Source organism: Frieseomelitta varia, unplaced genomic scaffold (assembly GCF_011392965.1).
Source record: "Frieseomelitta varia isolate USP_RPSP 00005682 unplaced genomic scaffold, Fvar_1.2 scaffold_622, whole genome shotgun sequence".
NCBI lineage: Eukaryota > Metazoa > Arthropoda > Insecta > Hymenoptera > Apidae > Frieseomelitta > Frieseomelitta varia.
The window spans coordinates 215,537-238,194 of record NW_025110393.1 but is presented as its reverse complement, the minus strand read 5'-3'; the positions used below and the strand labels follow the sequence as shown (position 1 = coordinate 238,194).

The following is a 22,658-nucleotide window of genomic DNA, read 5'->3' as shown; positions in this document are numbered from 1 at the left end:
TTCGTTTGAACTGTCCATTCTCTGCTCAATTGCAGGCAATTCTCAAGTTTGTTTTATACCCAACAATAGTTCCATTCTTTTTTTCTTTTTTAATTGAATTAATCATTATCGGAGAGAATTTAAGAAAAAAATTTGTAGAGTTACATTTATTGAATTAAATGTAGTTACATACAATTTCTTTCGATGATTTCTTTTATTTTTTGATAACGAGTTTCTTTGACTAGTTTAGTCTTTAAAAACCTTCAAGTCTTGCAACTATGAAACTTTTCCCCGTTGAAAAACTTTGGTAAAAAACGCGAATAAATGATTGTGACATCGTTTCAGTGGAAAAGGAGAATGAAATTGAACGTTCCAGATAGTGTGTGCAATGTCGCCTTGTTAACCTGTTAACTGTGCAGCTAAAATTAAAAGATGACGGGTATACGTTTATATAAGCTGAAGCACGAAACTTTATTAATTAATCAATTCCGGTTTTTCGGTTCAGGAGCAATTTTTTGCACCAAATTTAATATTTATATATTTGGCTGAATTTCATCGCTATAATAATATTTTTAAAATATTATATTGTATATTTTAATATATAATAATATTTTTTCAATTTAACCAAATACTTTGTGAATAAGAACATGGAATGTATAGAATGTGGAAAAAGAATATTTAAAATATCTAAAGCATATTACAACCTTTGTTATAAAAATTTGCGAGTGAATTCCTCTTTAAATTCCGTTTCTTTGGTTAAAGTTTTGTTTTTGTAAAAAAAAAATGAAACTGAAAAAAATGTAAAGATTTATTGCATTTGTTTTCCAGTCACGTTGCGAATTATTAAATTTAATTAAGAAAGAAATGAAAAACTTCCTAATAAATACCTATTAAATCTCAGATCTAATACTTTTACTAGAATGTTATATAAACTGGAACATGCTACTTTCCTTCATGAAAAGTGAATTAAAAAGGCTCTGCATATCTAATCATTTCCGTTGAGACAAAATTTACGAGTGTGAATTCCTGTTACTGTGTTGTGTAACTATTCATGAACTGTAAAAATGTGAAGGAAAAGCAATGTAGAACGCAACGCGTTGTCAACAGGAACAGTTATAACTTACTAGATCTATGTGAAAAAAAATTAAAAATTTCTTCGAGAATTTTAGATAATGAACAGACTGTAGATATTCGTGGATATTTTTAAACTGTATATTTTTGTGAATACAGTTTGCACGTCTTTATATCTTCTTTATCATTCATGTTCGTTATATTTATTATATTGCAGTTTCCATTTGTTAACAGTCTGTAATAACATCATGTAACTATACTTACTGCTTCACTGTCATGTTTCATTATATTACAAAAATACCAAATGAATTATTTAATAATGACCATAATTAATCAATCTGTTTCTCTTTAAATAGTAAATAAATGAAGTTTTAGACAGTTAAATATCATAGTAGTTTGAATATTTTATATATTTCAATGCATTCTGGCCATTCTACGTATATCATTCAACTTTCAAATTTCCCACAAAAGTTAAAAATTTTGAAAATTAAAAATTTCACCGTAGCATTTGTAAAATCAGATTTGATAATTCATTCAGTATTTATGATATTAAATTCTGCGTAACATCTTTTTATATCTAATATTAGATTTATAAAATTAGAATGTCACAACTAATTTCTCGTTCAAAAACATCTGAAAAAAAATAATTCCTCCATAGCTTTCTCTTGTTTTCATGTGGTTGCTGGTGTCAGAATTGGCTGCGAGTTTCCACTCTCCCTTTCATTCTCTCTCAATGTCGGAAAATTGTCCACGATGGTCGGGGTCGAGTCCAAAAAGTCGACGCGCCGCGTCGTCGACGACGAAATTTCGTTGTTGCGCCGTTTCGAAATTTTACGACCGCCCGTAATCGTCGCGCGGCCAAATTATTATGGCGAAAATTTCACGGCGCCGCGCACCCGGCCGAGTTTTCACAACGAGCCCACGGCTACGTTGGTTACTGCGCCGTCTTTATGGCGGTTAGGTTTATTAGCCGGCGTTTTCACTCCGGGAATTCGGTCCAGCCTCAGGGTCGTCTCCGCGTCTCTCTGTTTTTCGTTTTAGCCGCGTTTCGTTTGTGCACGCGCCGAGCGAACAGTTTATGGCGATCTATTATTTCCCGACGACTTTGCACATCCTCTTCCTTGTTCACTCAGCGTAATTTCCACTCCCGAAGAAATGAAAATTACGCTGCTTGAGAAAGACTGGATTCTGGGCGTTGGATTAAAACTGTAATCCGTAAGTCGCGATTAGTATCGCGAGGCAGGACATTTGCAAGCGAAAGTATCCCTTTTATACACCAAAGAAAAATATTTACAGCTTCCTCGTGTGCGTAGACTGCTTCCGTGAAGTAATTTAAATTGCTTGGAAGCGAAATTCATCGACTCCATAAATTGAAAAGGGAAAAGCTCGATTCCAATGAAAATAATCGCGGGATATTTTGTTCTGTTACGAATTTTTGTAAAATGTCTGATATCTAGATAGGAAAAAGTTTTTTATTGGAGTAAATTAAATAGAATGTTGACCACTATTATGCATGTGACGATCAATCGATGTAATTACCAATTAATTGGTAGTTTTTCATAGAAATTTAATATATACATTTGTAGTAATTTTCAATGATTTTTCGTAAAACATACGAGTGAAATTTAGCGTTCTCATGTTATACAGTTCTCTCTTTCATTGTATCACACACTTTTTTCTCTGTTCACCTTGTATACATTAGTTACCGGTAGGTCTAGTACATATTAATGAAATACATAACGAAACTAATGAACGCGTTTTAATGAAATAGTTTCGCATCACTGCATCGTGAAATATCTCGTTCGCCGATACGAAAGGGTTCAGCTTCTGTTCCAGCAAACAGAATGACAATCTTAAACGCTATTTATGCATTTAGCAGTAAAATTGAAAAATTGACAGAAGGTGGAATTGGCCAATTTAGTTTCACAGCGAGGCTACTAATGAAAGTCACGATCAAATTAATGGATGCATTTTAATAAAACGACGCACGAGATAGCTTCACATAAAATGCCATTACACCACGAGCTATCTCGTTCATTGCTACAGAAGGATTAAGCTTCTATTTGTGCAAACAAAATGAAATCTCAACCTATTAAGGCCTAGCGTCGCGTTAATGCAACATTTCATTTTTAATTTCTTTTAATCGACGTGCTTCGTCGAATCCTCTTTTTTTTTTCTAATGTTGTGACTGTGAAAGAGAACTCTAAAGATTCGCCCGATAGTTTTCTCATCATTATTTCTGTCACTTTTCGATTTTGTTATTTCAATATACTAGATTTATTAGACCAATTTATTCAATGTGTCATTGCTTGATTCTTAACGAGTAGTAATAATTTTTGATTGATACCCTGTTGGGATGCGGTATCTCTATCTTTAGCTCCTTATCTGAATAACTGATTAACAAATACAGTCAGTCTTCCTCTAAAATTAATTAGATATTCTCTAAATAAATTAAATGTTTCATAAAATGGAAGGTGGAAACAAAAGCTAAGTATAAATTAGCATCCGTATATCGTGGCGATAGCCAAGTAACAATAACAATAAATGCTAATTCATACGATACAATATTAATAATTATGTTAGAAAAATAGTTGTTATTTATTTCTGATGTCAAATTGTAATTTTATGCGCGATAGGCAATGGGGCCTAAAAAGTGAGATCAATAAATCCAGCATCGCCGAGAATTTCATTCAAATTAATGATAGCCTCGCATAAACGCCATTACACCGCGTCTTAAGTATCTCGGTCCATAAATAAATACGAAAGCGCGGCACGTTTTATCAGAGCAAAACGAACGATTACACAGATAATCACGATCGGTTCTTACTTTCCAGTTCATTACCGCGCGCCAACGCCTCCGTCGTAGTTCACTCTCGCGGTAAATAATGCAGAGCGACACCTGGTACACCCTGTACATCATGCCCGCGTATGCACGGCAGCGTCGTGTACACACGTACCGTCGGCAATATATGCATAACGTATAGGGTGTGCGCCCCGATGAAATACCACGACGGTGCATCTCGTTCTATATATCACGGTGAACGTGCACTCGTGAGTGCATTTTACCAGCCGTGTACCCGTTGCATAGAGCCACGAACCAACTTGCACATACCTACGTTATAATACATACGTGGAACATCGGTGGCCCTTCAGTGGCACGCGTGTTAGCGCATCAGGGTCTTCGAACGCGCCCACAGCTAACGGAAAGGACGGTTCCGTGGGGGCGAAATACGAGATATTTCGCTGTGGGCAGCTACGAAACCCTCGCGATTAGAGTTGGGAATCTATCGGATCGTTTATTATGGTTTATCGCGATCAGTTCGATACTCGTTTCTGTTTCCTTTGATTGGGATGTTTTGGAGAAACGTACGTTTTGGAGTGAATCGGTCGGTGATAGAATATAGGTATGGTAAGAGATTTCCTTGCAAGGAATCTTCATTTCTCTAACATTTTAATATCTTTGGGCGTTGTGATTTTGTTCTATTAAATTCTCCTCGTAATCTGAGAATGTCTGGAAATAATCTACACATCTACAAAATCATGTTTCATATCGATTGATTTCGTTAATAAATTCACGATAACAAAATGAGGATAAAAATCGATCAACCTGGCCCTGTGCGTAACTCATACATAATTCATATACAACAGCACTGCAGCAGTCTACATTGTCGAATATATATTGCGATATTAAGAACGACGAAACAAAGGACGTTCGACGTACCGATAATAGAGATAAAACGGCGTGGTCTGGTCAGATAATTCGAGGATAATTCGCAGCCGACGCCTTGATGGAAATAGGCCTTGCCCGGTTCTTCGATCCCATAACTTCCGCAGGCCTAGGAATTCCAGCGATGCTAATTTCATCGTAGGATGCTGGAATTCCAGGCTCCCTCTGGCCGGACGCGGTTATCATCTGGCGCTATTTCGACCGGGGACATGCACCGTCCAGTTATATTAACCGCATTTCCGGAAACGTTCGATTGGCCGCGTGGTATCGGAGCAATTCGTGCAATAACGACGAGAGTCGTCGCGTCGGCCAGAGATAAATAATATCGCGAACGATAACGCCCCCCCCCCCCCCTCGTTGTAGTTTCGTTCTGTTATTGGACTACCCTTTCACTATGTTGTAATACCGTAATACTGTGTTTTCATAGGGGTTATATTTTGGCTTGGTCTCGAGATTTTTTGGATTGATTTCATGATGTTTGTAGATGATAAGAAAAATATGTTATGAGACTACTGATGAAATAGACTGGAAATGTAATTTAACGAAAGGATACTTTCGGGACTTAATTCGACATTTCTTTCCTTTTTTTAGACTCTTGGATTTGTTTCATTACTTAATTTTCGGTCTTTCTGAAATAATATGTGATAAATAATAGTATAGGGTACACTGAAAGAGAAAGACTTGTATAATTAGTGATAATTATTTATTCCTGATCAATTTTTTGGAAAATATAAATTTTTTTAAATCTTCTACAAGTTTTAACAGTGTCAGAAAATTATTGTAAATTATATTGGAACATATTGTTCCAGTGCACCATGCTTTCTCGTAACGTATTACACGTACTGTTTAGTTTAGATTATTTTCAATTTAGCTGATTATTTCAGTCATACTCTATACTAAATTTATTACAAAAGGAATTCAGTTGCTTTTAAAGATTATTTGAAGATCGTCAAGATTATTTTGAGATTACAGAGGTTTCGTCGAGGTCGTGCAACTAATTGTCAAGGTATTGAAAGGTTACGAAGGACTATCAAGATCGTGTCATTGACATTCAAAGCAATTCGAGGATCATCAAGAGTTATATCTCGAGCTCGTGTTTCCAACAGTTAAAACACTTAAGGATCACTTAGCTCATCGTGGTATCGTTATACATACGATATATGATCCGTTCAAAAAGCCATATTGATTAACTTCATGAATTGGAAAAACAATTTACCTTTCAAATACATACTATTTCTTAAAATTCGCATCTTATTACAAATATATCTGTTACAAATATATTCTCTTGTTACAAATATATCTGTAGCAAGAATTAAGCAATCAATAATTTTATCACTAAAATTCGGTGATATTATTGACGAAACTTAAACATTAAAAGAAAAAAAGAAAAGAATTAGAAATTTCAACTTGTTCTTGAATTCATATTACACGATTACTGAGCAACTAAATAAATATTTCATAAGAGAAGACTTGCAACTATAGCGCACGCTGCCATATTAACAATTTATTGTGTGTATAGTTTCTTCAAATGAATTTTCATATTCTCTTTCTTTTACCTCGTCGCGTGATTTCGAAGCAAACTTAAACTCACGAATATCTTTTAATTTTGACAACTGTACTCTTCGAACACGAGTCGACGAAATTGATCGTAGAGACCAATATCGACTCTAAATTCTTTCGTCGAAGCAAGCAGCTAGTTCGCGGATCTAGTTATTCTCAGAATGATTAAATAATTTGTACGCTGTCTCGCGAGCCAATTGAAAACTGCCTCGTTCCCCGACGAACGATCACGTCGAAGCGCAAATGTAAACGATCACGATCGAGCGGAACAAAAGCACAATGGCGAACGACGTTCACCACGAAGTCATCGTGCGGTCGTGTACGTCGTCGTCGTCGTCGTCGTCGAGTGTAAACCCGATTATGAGGCAACCTATTGCGTTTCCACTCGCATTCTTCTCCAACACACATTCCCTGCGCTTTGGCGCGCCTGTCTGTATCTCGCGGTACCTGTATTCTCGCGCCGTGATATCTTTCCGCTTCAGTCTTCAGTCTAGTGTATCAGGCGCACGTGTGTCCATGGCTGGAAGCCTTTATAGAGCCAGACAAGTCGATTGAATTATAGTAACAGAGTTATCCGTCACTTCGTGCGACGCGGGCTAAGGGCTAAATACTATGTCTCAACGGGATATAAACTGATTTTGCAGCTTATTTTGGCGAAAGGGATCGCGTCTTAAGCAAGATTGATCGAAGTGGAAGAAACGCCCCTTCTACATGTCCTGTGAATATCTCACGAATATCTATTCAGTCGATTAGTATGTTTTCTTTTTTCCGATTTATTTGCTAGAATGTCGAACTAACAGTGGAACTCTGTTTATGTAGACTTTATTCGAATCAAATTTCAGTCAATGACCAGTTAAATGAATTTTTGCTAGTTGGATATTTGAATTGAAACTCCCATTATATTATAACAAGTTTATATAAATTCTACTGTACTTCTTTTATGAATATTTGACGTAGATTGTTCAATTCATTGCATGTACCTTTCCCTCCGATTTTCTTGATTTTAATGGGTCAGAATACGTGACTGTTTAACGAAATATTTAACTCCACGAGTATCTGACGGATTGTTCAATTCACTTCTTCCTCCGATTTTCTTCGTTTCAACTTCGTTACAACATCAGATAACTTTTTATGCAGACTCGCCATTTATTTGAACCAGACGATGCCCAATTAAATAAATTCTTGCTGGTCGAGTCCACTTAGTTGAATTTGAACTCCCGCAATAAATTATTCACCAATTATTTATCCTACAATACGTTTATGTAAATGGAGTTATACGTTCGTTCTTCTTCTATGAATATTTTACGCCAGGTCAAAGAAAAATGAAAATTCACCGCGAAAGAATTAAATTCCAATTTTCTTCTTCCATAATCATTTGAACTATTATTTTGGAGGGTGATGCGAAGGTATGATTATTCGGCGGTAAATGGGGATATTATTCAACGTGTGTTCACGTTGTAAACTATAGCGACGAATAACTGGCTGTAGGGCTAAAATTGGGTGGGCGATTCGAATGATCGAGTGTCATTGCTGGTTGCAGTTAATTCGGGGCGTGTTAAACAAAAGGTTTAGCCGTTTTGACGACGGTCGTTTGCATTAAGTGGCTTTATCCTGGCGCACGCGCGCCTGCACCCTCAATCTGCATTTGACTTTGTAATTTCATTTATGTCGAATCGCGTATTCCGGCTGGCTACGGGCGATGCGCGCAAACATTTGCAGCCGGCGTTGCGTTTCGCATCTCCGAGGACCTTCTTTGATTAGCCCAACTTCCAATTGAAATTACCGTTACCCTCTGATAAGGATAGTATCCGGTTCAGCTCAGTGAGCAACAGTGATTTTTTTCGGACGTTGCGGTTTGTTGCATTTTGTGAAATTGTTGCACGATCAAGGACCAACAAATTAGTAGATCAAAGTTCAGTGTTCGAATTTTATACGTACAATTTCATATCGCGTGTACAAAAATTGGTATTTCGTAGAATGAGATAAATAAATGAAGTAGTATTTCAAAAATAAGAAAAAAATGATTCAAGAGGAAAAAGAAGGCGTTTGTGTATCTGATCGCAAGTGATCACGTATCTGTACGTGAAATAACGCGCGATGAACTAATGAAAATAATTGAGCTGATTAAACGTGAAACAATTGAAAGATCGGTAACTTGACATTTGTTTGTGTCGATATAATAATTTTCAGCTTTCAAGAAACCCAGTGTAAAGCGAAAAATTTGCAAGAAAGAAACGAATGAAATTAAGAAAAAGAAAAAGTAAAGTTAATTTGTCTAAATAATTTTCCGGTAAATAATTATTATGGTTTAATCTTCACTTCACTGCACATTAAATTTTCTTGTGATTTAATTTATTAACTTGTATAAAGAATAACAAAAATTATTTTGGTGTTTTACTGTATGGATTATTATTATTAGAATTGTATGAAAATATTTATATTTTGGTTAGTTTCTGCATTTTATCATATTATATAATTACATCCTATGCGATTTTGTGCTATAAATATTTTATTATGTGTAGGTCATGATTAGACATTAATGAATATTATTTTGCTAATGACATAATATTCACACTTTTTTTCTAAATTTTTGCTCAAATGAAAAATTTTACCATCTGTATGAAATTTAATTAACTACTGCATCTACTATTCTTTTGCAAATAAGACGATTTCTCGATAAAAATTCTTTCGTTTTATTCGCGAGAATTTTGATCAAGTTATTAATAATTTCAACGAAAATAAAAGCAGATGATCGTCGTTTTTACTTTATGCTTTATTAATTTCTTATGTTTACGATTTGTATAACACTGAATTAGTTAATTTCACATACCGCGGAGTTTCCAACATTTGTTGTATTTGATAGAGAATCTTGACCATTTATATAAGTTTTTGATCTTTTATATGAGTTTTTGAATGGTAAATTCCAATTGCCGTAGACCACACTCGACAAAGTTTTCGGCAACCATGCATTTATCGTCGTTCGCAACTAAAGAAAAGAGAATAGAAGAGACACGATCTTAAATAAAATAAATAATGGATAATAATAAAGAAGATAGAAAAGTGTGACAGATGATATATTATTCTGACGTTCTATTATGATCTGTACCATTTTCGACACATTGATGCATATTTTGACGTATGATGTCCTTCTTATCGGCGCCAAGGAACACCTTGATGTACTCGTCGATGTACTCGTCGATTTTCTCCATGTTAATAACATTGTCGTTCATCTAAAATACATGCAGCATTTTGAACATTGTTAATAAATAAAATGTATCAGATAGATCGAACGATATCGAAGTAAAACATCCTGGAGGAAATCAAAAGTTCATTTTAATTCTCTGGAACGTAGTTCTTCGAAACTCAAATTTCATTATTACGTCTTTTGCGAAATTATTTTACACAATTTTTAAAATACAATTGTTCGTTCTGTTTTATTTTCGTACGATCGCGATAAAACAGAACAATAAATGTTTGATAAAAGTGGTAAAGTAATAAAGTAGTAGTAGTAAAGATCGATATTATATAAATTAATATTATGCATCAGTTATTGTTTCCAATCGCATATTAATTTTCTGTTTATTGTTTGAGTATGTATTAAATTTCACTCGCTCCACAAATTCTCCAGGCTTGACTTTATTAAGTAGAATAAGACTGTACGTACCAGACCCATCTTCTGCATTATGCAAGCATCTAGGCATCCGCGTTTCATGTTGTCGTTAATAAAACTTGGGAAATCAGCTAATAAAGTAACGTTTTAATTATTATTTACTTCGTAATAGTTTCATAATCGTTCGGTTTAATAATCGTCTTTATTAATTTTTTTCTTTATAAAACTTATATTTAGATTATATTTGTACCTTTATAGCAAGAAAAATATAAAAGATAGTCAGTTCGTTGATTTCTATTTATTGATAAAATCATGAGCTTTTATAAATGACGATTATTAAATATATTAAATACGTCGTCACGCATTTATCAAACTTCAAAAATTCAAAACGGAGAAATAAGTATTTGCATTCACTATTAATGAATATTTATACTTACTAGGATTAAGATCCAATTCTTGTAAGCAGGAGGATAACATCTGCGCACTAACCTAACAATTATAAATTGAAAATGCTAATTTCTTTAATGCAGTTAAGAAAAATGATGAATTCCATAGAATTTAGTTTCTCTATAAATCTTAATGAACTATTTTATAGTGTTCCATAAATCTTCGATCAATATTTTATATTATTTTCATATTATTATTTATCGTTTAATAAATAATCAATCTACGCGGTTTTTACAATAACTGTCTAAAAACTAATTTTCTTTATCCTTAAGATCTTTTCCGATTTAACGTCACACCTAGTTTGCTTTTATTATGCTTTTCACATCTTTGATCTTGATTTATCGAAGAAGAAAAAGGTATTTAGTCACAAAAATTTGTAATCGATTAAAAAACATACTTCGCAACAAACAAAGTGTAACATGCAGAAAAAAGCGAAAACGGTCTTTGTGCTTGCGCTTTTTGGCATACTGTTGTCCAAAGTGTTCGCAGAAATACGAATATATACAAGAGAAACCTCAAAAAGCGAGCAACTTCCCCGACTGGTTACTCATCGTTTCAAGCTGCTATTTATACTGAATCAGTGGACAAGGAGATTAGATCCGTTGATAATGGACTTATGTAATTTTGTTTTTCGAAAATATTGTGATTTACACTTGGAATATGCATCCTAGAATAATTTTTCAGAACAGAGTGATGAAAGTGATTAATCATAGTAATTTTTCATAGGGATCTCATTGAGATTCGATAATGATGCATTTTTTGTGATTCTTAATAATTTCTTTTGTAATGTATAAACGAAAGCCCGTGCTTGTTTATTGTATTATAAATTTTTCCTATTTTTATTCGTTTTTCTGAGACAATTGATGAATATATTTTAGATATTTCTTATATCATACATTTTATTTTTTATTATTTCCGATTTATATTTTAATAGGATATTAAGGTATCATTAGGATGCTTCAGATTGCAACGATTCACGCTGTTCAAAGGATCAATAAGCTTTGATCGATCATGTTTGCAATTACTCGAATTTGTTTTATGAAAATGTTTATCTGAAATAATTATTTCGACAACCTCATTTAATCCATTAAAGTAAATCATATTTCCTCAATTAATTACATTATCTGTCGCTATTTTGTATAGGAATGAGAATCTTTGCACAAGAATCTTTTTGTTTCGTCGTAAGAACTTTAGATAAGAAGTTTTATAAAATCGATTTTGTTAAGAGTGATTCTTTTCAAGTCAGAAAACCATTCGAATGCTTCTTACTTTATTGACAAACTTGTACAATTAATTCAACTTGTTGACAAAATCGAGAATGTTTCCAACGTTTGTGGACGAATTGAAAGAGCGTTAAGCTATAGTCACTTTTTCTAATACTTTTCTAAGATCCATGTGATCCAGATGCTCTTTGCTGCAGTCAATGAACTGGCGGGCAGCTACGCATTCGTCATCATTTTCAGCTAAAAAAAAAAAGAAAGAAAAAAATATAGAAGAGAAAATAATTAGGAATGTATTATTATAGTTTGTATAATATAATTCTCACCTTGAGAGATGCAGTGGTTTATATGTTGAAGCATAGTTTCTTTCTCATCATCATTATCGAAAAATTTAGCGATATAATTTTCGATCACTGATATTTTGAACGTGTTACCAACCATCTAAAGTAAATACGACACGTATTATTCATTTTACTTTTAGTACTGTGTAATAATCATTCTATATTTAAAGCTCCTCTGAAGCTTCGATTAATAATTTTAAGTATTCCTTCAACCAATAATTATTTCAAATTTTAATTAAATACTATCCTATATTTTATCTTCTGAATGTTTGATTAATAACTAAATTCTAAATTTTAACCATTCGTTCTTTTCAAATTTCGACCAATCATTTTCCAACCGTTTTCAAAAGACAAAGTAGAAGAACTTTATCTGGTCAGAAGCTTTTGTGTCGCAACGTTATTAATAATCAACTGATATTAATAATTTTTTTGGTTGAAGTCAGATTGTTTGAGAACATCGAAAGCAGATACTGTGAGTAACGTACCGCGTCCTTTTTCTGTAGGACACATGCTAGAAGACATCCATATTGCTGCTTTCCTTCGGCAGTCTCGTCATTCATCAAAGATAAGACATTCTCTAACGATACAATTATTATTTATCAATTTTTGCCGTTATTTGTCTGGCGATGCTCTCATGCATCTGGATAAAATTAATTTAGACATCTACGAGTTCTCACTTACCAAGCTTCAGGTCCATTTCTTGGATACACGTGATTATATCGCCAAATTTATCGGCACGACTCAGCTGTACACCACATAATAAACGAAGAAAAATGAATTCTTCAAAGGTTACAAAATGCAGTTTATTCTAAATGTTACTAAAGTTCACGAATTTTACAGATTCTCGTATAAAGTTACAGACGTTCCTATTTCTTTTTTTTTTTTTTTTTTTTTAAGATTTACTCTACTCTACAGAGTCATATATCGCAGTCAATCGTATAAAATGCAATTGAGTCAATGTTTCAACAAAAGAAGACAAAAGAAGAAAAAGTGATATCATGGAAATCGAAATAGGAAAGACAGTGGAGATATTCAGTCACGGAAACTTTAAATAAAGTCAGACAAAGACATACCGTGCAAGCGAAGTATAACGTGCAGAGAAATATGACGGCGATCCTCATGCTTTCGGTGTTCTCTTCGACGAGACGGAGAAAGATTAAAATCGACGTTTGAAACGCAGCTTCCTTCCTCAACTAGCTGGACAACGTTTCGTACTTCTATTTATGTCTAGCGTGTCTACTGGAAATTAAAATCTAATCGTTGGGGAGATGACGCATTTATGTAATAAAAATTACATGATTGCAACAGAGTAAATTATTCATGATTGGATTCTTAAAATCGATATTATTAGACAAGTTGCTAAGACGTTGAGGAACCGACGAGTTTCATGTTTCTTTGAAAAGTTGGCGTGTAATTGTTTGAAAAATTGAAGAGTTTTTTTATCAACGATAATTATTATACACATGTATATAGTATAATAATATAATATAATATATATAGTAAAATGTGATTAGAACATTTAGATTAGGTTATCAACATTTGATATATAGTTCCCTGGCCAGACAGAGTAATGATAATTCGATCATCTTTGCGTCCTTTCTTTTCATTTTCTGTCTTTTCCCAGAAATATTACTGCCAGTAGGTTTCTTTAAATAATTGCTTTGATGAAATTGTCAAGTATGATATTTTTGGAGTTTTTGTTATTAATTTTACTTATATTGATACTTTATATTGATTCAACGGTGAAGATCGATGGCAGAAAAATCTGAATCACAGACAAAGCAAACGTGACTTTGACTCGTGACTTTAGAACTAGACTTTGTTGCGCGAAATTATTCATCACGTTCCTTCTCGTAAACGAATCGTTGCCTACTCTTGTCGAAGTAACTTGTCGAAGCTAATGCAATTAATAACTCGATCCGATCAATCCAATCAATTTCGTTGAATTTGCGAATGAGTCCCACGATACTCGTGTGACGTTGCCAATTGTCTCGCACGATCGTTACATCAACGAGCTTACATAAGGAACTATAACTGCAGCGATTTCGTTCGTATGATGCACGTTTATCTTGGATAAAATGAAGGAAAACATTATTTCGATTCCAGGAAAAATTCATTGTGTCGCAATGTGTCAAGCGATATGAGCATGATTCGCGCGCTTGTATTTGAGGCGGATTAACGGTGAAGTCAGGGTGTCCATAAAGTCTCTTTACAATTTCAAAAATTTATTACGAAGACAAATGAGAAGACAGATAAGTTGAAATTATTACAAAATAAGACGTATATATTTAAGTCTTTTCCTGCCTCATTTAATACACCTCTATATGGAAACTATTAGTTATACGAAGCACATCAAGATGGTACTCGATTTCTTACACGATAGATGTGTTCCTCGTCCACTCTTCCCTTTATCAAACACTGTCTCCATAAATTTTTTGTGCCATGCACGAATTGAAGGACGTGACGGTGGATTTCTTCCATACCCAATTCTGAAGTTTCGCTGAGTCTGCAGATCCGATTTGGTTTCAATAAACCATAATACACACTGTGCTTTCTCTTGAGGAGTAACCATTTGGTAAGGGTAACCATTTAACAGTATCTTATTCATCAACAGGCTACTTGAAATGCAATGTGATGAAAGTCTTGATAACCACTGAGTACATAGAACAAATCTGATGAAGATATCTCGTCAATTGCCTTTGTAATAAATTTTTGAAATTGTAAAGAGACTTTATGGACACCCTGTATTATAATATTAGATACATGATCGGAGATCGCGAGGAGTGGACTATATATTTTATGTTAGATTCACGTGGATCGGGTGTCTAATTCTTGGTGACTGTTTCACCATTAATAGTAATAATAGCAGATTAGCAGTGGTAGCAGATATGACGATATAGTAGAAAGACTGACCCCGAATTGATGTATGACAACGCATTGATACGCATTCAGTGCATTTATACACTGTCACACTATTGTCTTGAATTTAATGTCGCACTCTTGAATGTATCATCGCAATAACTGTCTTGAATTTAATGTTGCACTATGTCCTCCCTGCTGACGGCAGGCTTATTTTATAGAAAAGTGATGGCGAGTGTGGGCCAATCACCGTTTAAACCGTCAGCCCGGACATAATTCCTCTAAAAACGGTAAAATTATTAAACATCGATAGGAAACTTGATGCTAACCATTTTTAGAGCACATCAACGGCCGGGGAAGACAACAATAAACCATCGCGTCCGAACAGCTGCGATAGACGTTAGAACTTTTTCCCAGCACAAAAAAAAAAAAAAAACAGGCGAACTATTGTCCTTATCTAAAAATAGAATATTAAATTATTTTATGCGGACAAGAAACGTCTTTCATACACATAATTTTAATGGGAAATCGCCCTAACACATCGTTTCGAAGCTTCGTTTTATTTCAAATTCGTTACATCGACGTATCAAACTCTAACACGATGCAAGAAATTTTTAAGTAGTTTCAGCTGAGTATGCGGAGCCGTGGTCGATTAAGTGGATTAGACACTTGTAGAACTCGAGTCCCACGAAACATTCGTCTGTTATATCCTTCACTGGAACAATAGAGAATTTATTTGAAAACAGAGGGATATTAAAGGAAATGAAGGAATATCTGACGAGCGAGAAAATATTTGAAATGAAAGTAAAGAAGCATTTGAAATAAGAGAACTTTGAATACTTGTCAGACAAACATATTTAAAAAGTCAAGTTCTTTTACTACGTCGAAGAGGGAAAGGATGTTAAAAAATATAGTAACTCGTATACCTCTATTCATACATTCCCTTGCAATTCTTTTGTAGTAATTCTCCGTCTTTAGTGGCATTTTCTTTTTTTCGATTATATCTTCCATCTTGTCTATCTGGATTTTTGAACCGGACACCTGAAAAACAGGAGGAGAAGATATTAGAAACAACAAGAGAAAGAAATATTAGGTAATAGTGATTAGGTTTACTCGTGTATTTAAAGAAGAATATTAAAATAGTTTATTACTAAAACATTACTAAAAATATATAGTTATATAGTAGAACTACATTACTAAAAATGCATAGTTTGTTATTTCTTCGATCGAGAACTTATAAACTCTTTGATGAAATTATTTTAATCATTGTGACTCGTTTACAAATCTACCATTTTCCCTTAAAATCCATTTTTTAAATATTAATTTATTTTTGTTATATATGCTAATTATTAATTTACCAAATATGTTTAATTCTACCTGATTTTAATAAAATAATTTCACTCACCACTCCTCGTTTTTTCGCACAATAAGTGAAAGCGCAAGCGCCTTTTCTAATGGTGTCCATGTCTTTATTATTAACAAACGTACTGTATAGTTGCTCTAGCACTTTGGATACTTTTACAAGATCATCTAAAAGCAGACAGAAAATCTCTGTATTAAACCTTTGAACTCGATTTGTTTTCTATGTTGTTGCGCGTCCACTGGCAAATCATCAATTATATCTTTTTTTATTTATTAGTACTACATAATTTATTTTTTGTAATTTTTTGAAGCGTGATAATGTTCATAATAATTTCCAAACTTTTGTGTGACGTACGAGTAAGGGTTAAATCTCATTGGTTTTTCTTAGTTATTTAGCAACTATACGTTCCTTACCAACTGTTACATTCGCATCGCGCAAGCACATTTCGGCTGTTTCATAATCGGTCGCCAAAAGCTCGGCTGTATATATTATTGCTTTTTCCACGTCGCTTAATTCAGCAGATGCCTGGAATTAAACGAGAGAACAGTTCGTTTAAATATTTGAACATTTCGACATACACTTGTAATTCTTAGTTCTAGAAATTTTGGCATTTGAATTATAGAATGTATCGAATTGAAAATTTTATTAGACAACAACGTAATTGATCTACTGTCACTGTGGATTTTTACGCGTTTTTTTTTTTTTTTTTTGAGAATATTTCTGAGAATATAATTGCGAAAAAAAACTAGAACGTTACTTAAAAATTAGTCAAATTTAGTTAAAATTAGTCGTTAGTTAAAATTAACGTTACTTAAAAATTAGTCAAAAATTAGTTAAATGTTGTAGAAAGTATATACTATGGATATTTTTGAATATTTTCACGTTACATGCGTTCTCCGCAATTTTTCAATTTAAAGTTTCCTATAAATACAGAAAAATCCACAATTTATTTATCACCACAGCAGTCGGTTCAGCTTTCGTTAGCGATTAATAAAATATGGTTTTTGTTATAATTGTAGAAAAATTATATTGAAATTACGCAGAATACGTATGTTCGTTTCATATGTTAGATTGCGAGATTTTTTTAGATATATAATAGAATTAATAAAATTTAACATAATACAATTATCATATAATATTTAATATTATATAATTGTATATACTAATTAACGTTCGTCAGCAAAATGTAAAATGCGTAGCAGTTGTAAAAGGTTATCAATGCTTGATATTTCATGTAATTTTATGATCAAAGTGATTTTTATGATCATTGGTTTTTAAATGATTGACATTTTATGATCATTAGCTTTTAAATGATTGAAATAACAACGGGATTGTAAAATTTTTTTTGGATTCACAAGAGAATCTAATAAAATTCGGCAACAAATTACTTATGTAGTAATAAATGTTGTCAAAGAGTAAATAACAAAATAATGATAAAATTAAACTCTTCCTTCATGGATTTCTTATTCAATTATTTTACAAATTTTGCAATTTAATTCAATTACAACAATAAAAAATGTTGCTTCTTTATGAACACACAAAATTGACAACGAGCTATCATTCTCTACAATTTCGTTCTTTACAATATCATTTGATTCGATGGATTTGAACGACTTCAGTGAACCGTGCGCGTAATTTCATTCAAAATTATGATATTCTTGATTTTCTTATCTTTTTCTTCTCTACTTTTACTCACCAACGCCACAAAGGCGAACAGTATCAGCAGCAAATGTTTCATGGCTTCGAGTCTCACAGATCTGTCAACGAAACTTAAAATATGTAAATTGAATCTGTCTTTTCGAGAGAACGTACGAATTTACTGGTATCAGTCGTTGGTTCCCTTTCATTTATATCGATTCGAATCGCTACTAGAGATTAAAGGTCGGGTTATATGCTGACATTTATGTGAAACGTTTACATAAGACGGCTATGTAACAATAAATAATTATTGACAATAATTATTGGAAATCCATTGACGTTTGTTTTGCCTGAAACTTCATTCACACTGGTATCTATCATCGTTGTTTATTTTTATATTGTGAGTTCAGTTTCCCTCGAATCGTCTACATTTTTACGCATTTTGAGTAACACGTTGATTCTAAACACGTTTGAATGATGCTGAGGAATAGAGATAAACGAAAGCAGATGTCAATTTTTCTAATATTCACTCCGCGTGAATTTTATTCTGAAATGATCGTTCTCTAATAACGCCATTTGCCGCAATTTGTATCTACAATTATCTTAGAAAGCAACTACTTTTCTACTTTTCAATCATTAAGGATTGAAATAACGACTGTTCGATCGCGTTTGCAAAATAATAATTGCTTTGTTGCGTTTACTTTATTTTCTTGACGTTTAAAATAGAAGTAACATGCTGAAGCAACGTTTCGTCAATTTTTCTTCACCGTTAGATAATGTTGCATTGCGATAAAGTTTGCAAGCAGTAACTTTTTATCGTTCATTTAATATCAAGCGATAATAAAACGTTGAATTAATGTTTGTTTAACTTTATTGATATCTAAAACGTAAATTTTGTTCTATAATTGTTGTATTGATAGCACAAACGCGATTTCCTTTCAAAGATTATCAAATTATTTATTATTTAATTATAAAGTATTATCAATTCTAAAAAAAGTGAAACGTAAATATATTTACGTTCTCTGAATGTAATTTCTTTTCAAGGATTATTTAATTATTTGTGTGACTCCCTATTTTGTCTTTATTATACTTTGTATCACTGATTTATGAAGCAAAATGCAAAGACATATCCACGCTTGCATTGATCGTCCTGTTCTGTCGCTGGAACAATTAAAAAAATGAAAATATCTTATTTATAAATATCTAAAAATATGAATCCTCTTGCTTATTAATGATTTAATGACTAATGATGTGAATATGGATTTTATACTTTCCAAACAACCCAGTATAAGATAGACTTATCTCAAATTTTATAATCGTGTCTCATTCCAGTCTTAATGAAATTTCAAAAATTTTGTATACGTGTCATTTTTCTAGTACAATATATACTATCATTATACTCACCCAACTCGAAGCACTCGTTTAATTTTTGTTTCGTAATTTCATCCACGGGGAAATCGTTCCGCTCCGCTGTTTCTATTAAAATGTCCAGCAGAATGTCATTGTTTTCCATCTGCAAAGAATAAAATTCTTTTTCTCTTTTTCTTCGAAAATCGACGAATAAAAAATTGAAGAATGAAAATGAGTGCTTACAAGGTGAGCTTTGTCCAGAATGCACACAATGAAGCAACCGAGGTTCAACTGAAACTCGTCGAGGCTTTCTACCGATACGTTCACATTACGAAAAGCAGTGTCCAACTTCATCATGTCCTCTGTAATCGTTTTAGAGTAGAAATGAATGAAAAAAACGAAACTACGAAATTTTTAAATTTTCTCAATGAATTTGCGTTGTCTAAATTGTCTAGGTAGTTATTATTATTTTAGATTTACGTACTATCGGTTAAGTTGCTCTGGTATACGCATTGTCGTACGTCCTTTATATTAATGTCTATCATTCTTGCGAATCCTATTATAGTGCTTGCGCGAACAGCCTGTAATAAATTATTTCATTCTTAGGAATGGATTATTTTTTTAACAGTCGGTCGACTATGGAAAAGTATCGACTGTTGTAATGATTACAAATTATTTTTTTCACTTTAAAGTTGCATGATAGAACATTTGTGATATTGATACTCGATGTTTGTATATTATTTTCTTTTATCGTTTCTTCCTCGGATTTTTTTACACAAAAAAAATCTTTTCCTTTGTCTCTTTGAAAGAATGTCACTCTCAGTACAAAAAGCTGTGATATTTCTGAAAATTCCGAATTTTCAAAAATTCGCACGTGTAAAAATTTTAAATTGGAGTCGTATGATTCATTCAGAAGAACGTGTATATATAAGGAAGAAAGTAATATATTTAATTTACTTACGCTAGCAGAAAGCATGCAAATAAAGATCACGAGATACCACTTCATTCTTCAAAGTCACTGTTGCAAAAAGTCAACGAGAAATTCGGTGGCAGTCTCTCTGAAAGAACGAGCAAACTGTGCGTTAAGCGATTGCGAGGTACTTGTGCTTATACTTACCGTCGACCATGAAAACGGCACCTCAGTTGACAAACATGTTACATTTTAACCAAAATTGTTTAACGCGTACATATTAAAAGTGAATCAGTCAGCGAAAATGAAACAACAACGTGACATACGACAATCGCCGGGCACGACGGTTTTAGAACAACATGATTCTGTTTAAATGACTTCAACAGGATGTTGATAAGAGAACATTTTCTTTACTAGACGACAAAGAGAAAAATAAGAGAAATAAAAAAGAACAGACACGTAGGAAAAGATAATTTTTGATAATTCTGCTTTGAATAATGTCTTGAATAATAATCTTCAAGGTAAATATTTTAATTTCGAAAGGAAGAGTGTCGTTAAGTTACCCTGCAATTTGTGAAAATTTGTCGTTACTTATCCATTGTTTAAATAATAACGACACACCGCGATAAAATCAGAGTCAAACTCTGAATTTATTCTTTGACGACTCTTTTAATTGTTTTAAAGTTCTACCCCTTTTCTATATGAAAAATTGCAACGATCACTAGATTGAAAAAATGATGCAACATTAAAAATCGAGACGACTGACATATAAATTCCATAATCGGTAATTAACAAAACTATCATTTACGATGATCATTCAAAAGACACTGAGACGCTAATATTCGCGCTACAAAACTTTTTAAATTTTTTTCATAATCGTCGTAAACAATTTTTAGTTTCGATGAAAGTGAACAGATTCGAACATTCGATGAGCTTCGATATTTTCTGGAATCGTGATAGTTGGACCTGCCGTGAGAGCGGTCCATGCAGTTTCATTAATAAGAATGAGATTAAGCGGAGCCAGCGATTCGTCACTCACGCAGAGACCGCGACAATCCGCTTATGAATAAACAATGTAGCGTTAACGCGTTATGAATAATTAACCTGCACTCGAGGCACGAACGCTTTGTGCATTTCAAACGTGGAGCAAGCTGATGCTTTACGGCCACCCGGTAGACGCACGCGAGCCTGTATACATGATTCACGTTGAGAACTGATGCAAAGTGATCGTGCATGGAAATTCTCCATCTCGAAAGCGACGGGAGACGAATATATTTGCTTTTCATCTTCTTCCTTTCTTCCTTTCTTTTTTTCTCTTTGGTTCTTTTAGGCACTGTATCGAAAAAATTAAAAAAGTGCAGATATATAAGTGTTTGCGATTTACGTGGGAATTACGCCAATTTTGTTCTTTTCTTTCCTTTTCTCTTCTTCTTTTTTTTTTTTTTTCTTTATCAGGCAATGTTACAGTTTCACGTAACGTTTATTTCAACTGAATAAATATGTACAATATTTGCACGAATAATGAATGGTATATAAATGTTTTTTGTGGTTAGATAGATTTTCTTTTTATTAGTTGACAATCGAACTTTATAGTCAGATAATTAATATTTATGTAGATAATAATACGTAGAATGACGTGTAAAATTTTTTCGGCCGGATAGGTTCTTTTTTATTTTATATTTTAAAGAATTTTGAAATTGGCTCACGAAAATATTGCATACAAATGCCCATAAATAATGCCCATAAATAATTATTTCTCCAATTGCGCTTCTTCCTTTTTAAAATGTTGCACTTCAAGAAAACAAGAATATGAACAACGAAGGTTCGAAAAGGAAGAAATTGAAATAGGCAAAATTTTCAAATTATTTTTCTCTATCATCTCACAAAGCGCAAGTCGTCAATTTCGAGGCATCATTTTGTCGAACTTAGCGATTTTAAATATCAAAACTTTGTTTCACACCCTTTTCTCATCGCCGCTCTTCATAATCCACAAAAATTGTCTATTCTTCGATTCACAGCAGGTTGCGTAGTCAAAGACGTGCAAGGACCGCGTTAGCGTAAGCGGCTCACGTTGTGAGGCGGTATAATGTAGCCCGTAATGGTCCGAAGTTGTCTGGCATAGCATACAGGATGGAATAAAGTTACGACGACCTTACGCGACAGCGAAGACAACGGCGCGGGGACACTTTTGCAAATGGTTGGCTTTGTAAACGATTACACGCGCCGGATATCTTTTCGAAGTTGGATCGCGGAACTTTAGATCGGATATGTATATTTTTCCCTCGAATCGCGATCTTTCTCGTTCTCTGTGGTCGTCGATCTATCGGATAGACAGTCGATGAAACGAACCAATCATTGATTATTCAGATAGGAAAGAGCAAACTCAGAAAATTGGATCATGAATGATTCAATTTTTTGAATGTTTTACTATTTAATGGTTCACTTGGATAGCTTACTAGAATATATATTGAAAAAAATGTGTCAAAAGATGAGTGCATTCGGCATTAAACTTTTAGACTTAACTTTAGACCTTTGGTAATTTTAATGAACGTGCAATTTCTTCATGTTCTGTACGACAAACAA

General features: G+C 33.3%; 4 protein-coding genes across 6 annotated transcripts; all 4 read right to left on the bottom strand.

Annotated features, from left to right (window-relative positions):
- Positions 1-9,094: 9,094 nt before the first annotated feature.
- Positions 9,095-10,946, bottom strand: LOC122534665. The gene is made up of 5 exons (XM_043665519.1): positions 10,792-10,946; positions 10,385-10,436; positions 10,002-10,078; positions 9,444-9,567; positions 9,095-9,323 (listed from the first exon to the last, which is right to left on the bottom strand). Exons 1-5 carry the CDS (start codon positions 10,858-10,860, stop codon positions 9,235-9,237), a joined length of 411 nt encoding a protein of 136 aa, XP_043521454.1. The 5' UTR covers positions 10,861-10,946; the 3' UTR covers positions 9,095-9,234.
- A 701-nt stretch (positions 10,947-11,647) lies between these two features.
- Positions 11,648-13,177, bottom strand: LOC122534663. The gene is made up of 5 exons (XM_043665517.1): positions 13,029-13,177; positions 12,637-12,700; positions 12,441-12,532; positions 11,941-12,055; positions 11,648-11,857 (listed from the first exon to the last, which is right to left on the bottom strand). The coding sequence occupies exons 1-5, from the start codon at positions 13,074-13,076 to the stop codon at positions 11,748-11,750; spliced, it is 429 nt and encodes a 142-aa protein (XP_043521452.1). The 5' UTR covers positions 13,077-13,177; the 3' UTR covers positions 11,648-11,747.
- A 2,181-nt stretch (positions 13,178-15,358) lies between these two features.
- On the bottom strand, positions 15,359-18,024 carry LOC122534659. Its single transcript, XM_043665511.1, has 5 exons — positions 17,874-18,024; positions 16,591-16,702; positions 16,220-16,344; positions 15,741-15,855; positions 15,359-15,529 (listed from the first exon to the last, which is right to left on the bottom strand). Exons 1-5 carry the CDS (start codon positions 17,913-17,915, stop codon positions 15,429-15,431), a joined length of 495 nt encoding a protein of 164 aa, XP_043521446.1. The 5' UTR covers positions 17,916-18,024; the 3' UTR covers positions 15,359-15,428.
- An 864-nt stretch (positions 18,025-18,888) lies between these two features.
- Positions 18,889-22,457, bottom strand: LOC122534661. Of its 3 annotated transcripts, none has more exons than XM_043665514.1 (6): positions 22,146-22,457; positions 20,127-20,223; positions 19,650-19,746; positions 19,409-19,527; positions 19,220-19,328; positions 18,889-18,976 (listed from the first exon to the last, which is right to left on the bottom strand). In XM_043665514.1, the coding sequence occupies exons 2-6, from the start codon at positions 20,169-20,171 to the stop codon at positions 18,912-18,914; spliced, it is 435 nt and encodes a 144-aa protein (XP_043521449.1). In that variant the 5' UTR covers positions 20,172-20,223; positions 22,146-22,457; the 3' UTR covers positions 18,889-18,911. The 3 variants fall into 3 exon arrangements, with proteins under 3 accessions (XP_043521449.1, XP_043521448.1, XP_043521450.1); XM_043665513.1 differs by lacking the exon at positions 22,146-22,457 and adding an exon at positions 21,460-21,599; XM_043665515.1 differs by lacking the exon at positions 22,146-22,457 and adding an exon at positions 20,353-20,424.
- Positions 22,458-22,658: the final 201 nt, after the last annotated feature.

Bases quoted from the DNA above. Each gene is read 5' to 3' on its own strand.
- LOC122534659 (XM_043665511.1), bottom strand. From the start codon at position 17,915: ATGAAACATTTGCTGCTGATACTGTTCGCCTTTGTGGCGTTG. The intron at 16,703-17,873 runs GTGAGTAAAAGT...GTTTAATTCCAG, and splicing joins TGTTCGCCTTTGTGGCGTTG to GCATCTGCTGAATTAAGCGA. The intron at 15,530-15,740 runs GTATACGAGTTA...CTATTGTTCCAG, and splicing joins AAGGGAATGTATGAATAGAG to TGAAGGATATAACAGACGAA.
- LOC122534661 (XM_043665514.1), bottom strand. From the start codon at position 20,171: ATGAAGTGGTATCTCGTGATCTTTATTTGCATGCTTTCTGCTAGC. The intron at 19,747-20,126 runs GTAAGTAAATTA...AATTTATTACAG, and splicing joins TTTGCATGCTTTCTGCTAGC to GCTGTTCGCGCAAGCACTAT. The intron at 19,329-19,408 runs GTAAGCACTCAT...TATTCTTTGCAG, and splicing joins TTCTGGACAAAGCTCACCTT to ATGGAAAACAATGACATTCT.
- LOC122534663 (XM_043665517.1), bottom strand. From the start codon at position 13,076: ATGAGGATCGCCGTCATATTTCTCTGCACGTTATACTTCGCTTGCACG. The intron at 12,533-12,636 runs GTAAGTGAGAAC...TTGTATCGTTAG, and splicing joins AGAAATGGACCTGAAGCTTG to AGAATGTCTTATCTTTGATG. The intron at 11,858-11,940 runs GTGAGAATTATA...TTTTTTTTTTAG, and splicing joins AAACCACTGCATCTCTCAAG to CTGAAAATGATGACGAATGC.
- LOC122534665 (XM_043665519.1), bottom strand. From the start codon at position 10,860: ATGCCAAAAAGCGCAAGCACAAAGACCGTTTTCGCTTTTTTCTGCATG. The intron at 10,437-10,791 runs GTATGTTTTTTA...TATAATTGTTAG, and splicing joins TACACTTTGTTTGTTGCGAA to GTTAGTGCGCAGATGTTATC. The intron at 10,079-10,384 runs GTAAGTATAAAT...TTACTTTATTAG, and splicing joins AGAATTGGATCTTAATCCTA to CTGATTTCCCAAGTTTTATT.